This window comes from Ursus maritimus, unplaced genomic scaffold (genome assembly GCF_017311325.1).
Source record: "Ursus maritimus isolate PB19 unplaced genomic scaffold, ASM1731132v1 scaffold_11, whole genome shotgun sequence".
Lineage (NCBI taxonomy): Eukaryota > Metazoa > Chordata > Mammalia > Carnivora > Ursidae > Ursus > Ursus maritimus.
In genome coordinates this window covers 68,147,698-68,150,403 of record NW_024423453.1, presented here as the reverse complement: position 1 = coordinate 68,150,403, position 2,706 = coordinate 68,147,698, and the positions used below count along the sequence as shown (strand labels likewise).

The 2,706-nt window shown below is 53.4% G+C and overlaps 1 protein-coding gene across 1 annotated transcript in view; it reads left to right on the top strand.

Annotated features, from left to right (window-relative positions):
* The first annotated feature begins 113 nt into the window (after nucleotides 1-113).
* The window catches only part of LOC103673298 (neurofilament medium chain), a 7,186-nt gene continuing 4,593 nt past the window's right edge, over nucleotides 114-2,706 (top strand). The window contains exons 1-2 of the mRNA XM_040626492.1: nucleotides 114-1,193; nucleotides 1,893-2,017. Of these exons, the coding sequence (XP_040482426.1) occupies nucleotides 114-1,193; nucleotides 1,893-2,017 (1,205 nt within the window). The remainder of the gene's footprint in view (nucleotides 1,194-1,892; nucleotides 2,018-2,706) is intronic.

Sequence of the window (2,706 nt, the reverse complement as noted above, 5' to 3'; positions counted from 1 at the left end):
CCGCCGCCTCCACGGGGCGGGGCCCTGGCCCGGGACCAGCCGCCGCGGCTATAAATGGGCTGCGGCGAGACCAGCAGAACGCTGTGACAGCCACACACCCCGAGGCCTCCAAGATGAGCTACACGTTGGACTCGCTGGGCAACCCGTCCGCCTACCGGCGGGTCACCGAGACCCGCTCGAGCTTCAGCCGCGTCAGTGGCTCCCCATCCAGCGGCTTCCGCTCGCAGTCGTGGTCCCGCGGCTCGCCCAGCACCGTGTCCTCCTCCTACAAGCGCAGCGCGCTTGGCCCGCGCCTCACCTACAGCTCGGCCATGCTCAGCTCTGCCGAGAGCAGCCTCGATTTCAGCCAGTCCTCGTCGCTGCTCAACGGGGGCTCCGGGCCGGGCGGCGACTACAAGCTGTCCCGCTCCAACGAGAAGGAGCAGTTGCAGGGGCTGAACGACCGCTTCGCTGGATACATCGAGAAGGTGCACTACCTGGAGCAGCAGAACAAGGAGATCGAGGCGGAGATCCAGGCGCTGCGGCAGAAGCAGGCCTCGCACGCCCAGCTGGGCGACGCGTACGACCAGGAGATCCGCGAGCTGCGCGCCACCCTCGAGCTGGTGAATCACGAGAAGGCTCAGGTGCAGCTGGACTCGGATCACCTGGAGGAAGACATCCACCGGCTCAAGGAGCGCTTCGAGGAGGAGGCACGGCTGCGCGACGACACCGAGGCGGCCATCCGCGCGCTGCGCAAAGACATCGAGGAGGCGTCGATGGTCAAGGTGGAGCTGGACAAGAAGGTGCAGTCACTGCAGGATGAGGTGGCCTTCCTGCGGAGCAATCACGAGGAGGAGGTGGCCGACCTGTTGGCCCAGATCCAGGCGTCGCACATCACGGTGGAGCGCAAAGACTACCTGAAGACAGACATCTCGTCGGCGCTGAAGGAGATCCGCTCCCAGCTCGAATGCCACTCCGACCAGAACATGCACCAGGCGGAAGAGTGGTTTAAGTGCCGCTACGCCAAGCTCACGGAGGCAGCCGAGCAAAACAAGGAGGCCATCCGCTCCGCCAAGGAAGAGATCGCCGAGTACCGGCGCCAGCTGCAGTCCAAGAGCATCGAGCTCGAGTCAGTGCGCGGCACCAAGGAGTCCCTGGAGCGGCAGCTCAGCGACATCGAGGAGCGCCATAACCACGACCTCAGCAGCTACCAGGTAGGAACCGCGGCTGCGCGGCCAGCCTGCGCCAGCGCCAGCGCCGCGCGCCCCCGACACTCAGGCACGCGACCCGGCGCTCTCTCCGCCGCGCTCCCTGGTGGCCGGTGGCCAGTGCGCGCGCGCGACGCCGAGCAAGTTAGATGCGCACAGCGTCCTCGCCCCTCTCCATCCTTCTCCACTCCTCCCCCACCCACTATCTCCAGCTCCTAAGAGCCCTGACCTTTAGGAAACGTGCTTTTTTCCTCGGGACGTCTAGTTTTACAGTAGAGGGTACACATTTGAGCAGTTGAACAAGCAGCAAGTTTAGGATAGCTTGTGCAGAAACTCACATATTCTCAACTTTAGGGTCGTGATCAGAACTCTTAAAACTGGCTTCAGCCCAAAAGGCTCAGATGAGAAGGGCCAGGTCGGCCGAGGGGTTTTCCCAAACCCGTTTGTTTCCTGCTGAGACGAGTTCTAGATCCACTGGTCTCAATGCATGGTGTGCCTAGAAAATCTCATATTGTCTAATTGATCCTGTTTATTTATTTGACAGTTCCTCCGGTTTTTTTTTTTTTTCTGTTTTTATTTTTGTTTTAAGGGGGCTGGAAGCTACAGGGTTTACAGAACTGGAAAGAAATGGGCGGAGGGGTTAGTAAGCGGTTTGCGAAAGAAGTTGCTGTTGGAAGCATGAGTCTATGGCTGTGTCTATTTCAGGACACCATCCAGCAGTTGGAAAATGAGCTCCGGGGCACAAAGTGGGAAATGGCTCGTCATTTGCGAGAATACCAGGACCTCCTCAACGTCAAGATGGCTCTGGATATTGAGATCGCTGCGTACAGGTACCGCGCTCACTACCGACTGGGCGGAAATACTTACCGCACTGCAGAGGCTGTTTTGGCAGAGCCCCATCACTTAAGTTAAAATGAGCAGGTGGCAGGGATCTTAAATCAGTGCCTGGCTTTCTTTCTTAATTAAAAAACAATTATTCTAAAGAATTGTAAATCTGGCTTTACCACTCTACACAGCTTTAAAAGAGTAAACATTAGTTAAAATAAGTATTTAAATAAAATGTTTTGAGGGATGGCGCTGATTGATTTTAGTGCTTGTGCTTATGCTTCAACTTTTAGTGAAAAATGTTTTCCAACTGATTGAAACAAAAACAGAATTTTAGTTTTTAATATTTCATATAGTGGTTTCAGCTTTTCAACTTTATAATATCAAGGACAAATTCCAGGACATTCAATTTCTCTGTTACAGCTTACTATTGCCATCATCTGGCTGAGAACAGCTATAGAGTGATAGGGTGGATATATACACATATATTAGATAGAATATATTATATATATTTGATAGAATAGAGAGAAAATATGTGTATTCTGTTCTATTTAGATTTATATCTACAGACCTAGATACACAACCAGAGAGAGGAAAGAAAAAAGATTATAGGTCTGCTAACTGATGTCACCTTACTGATGACTAAGTTCATAGGAGAAAATCCTTGACTAAACACTTTTTCTACTACCAAAAG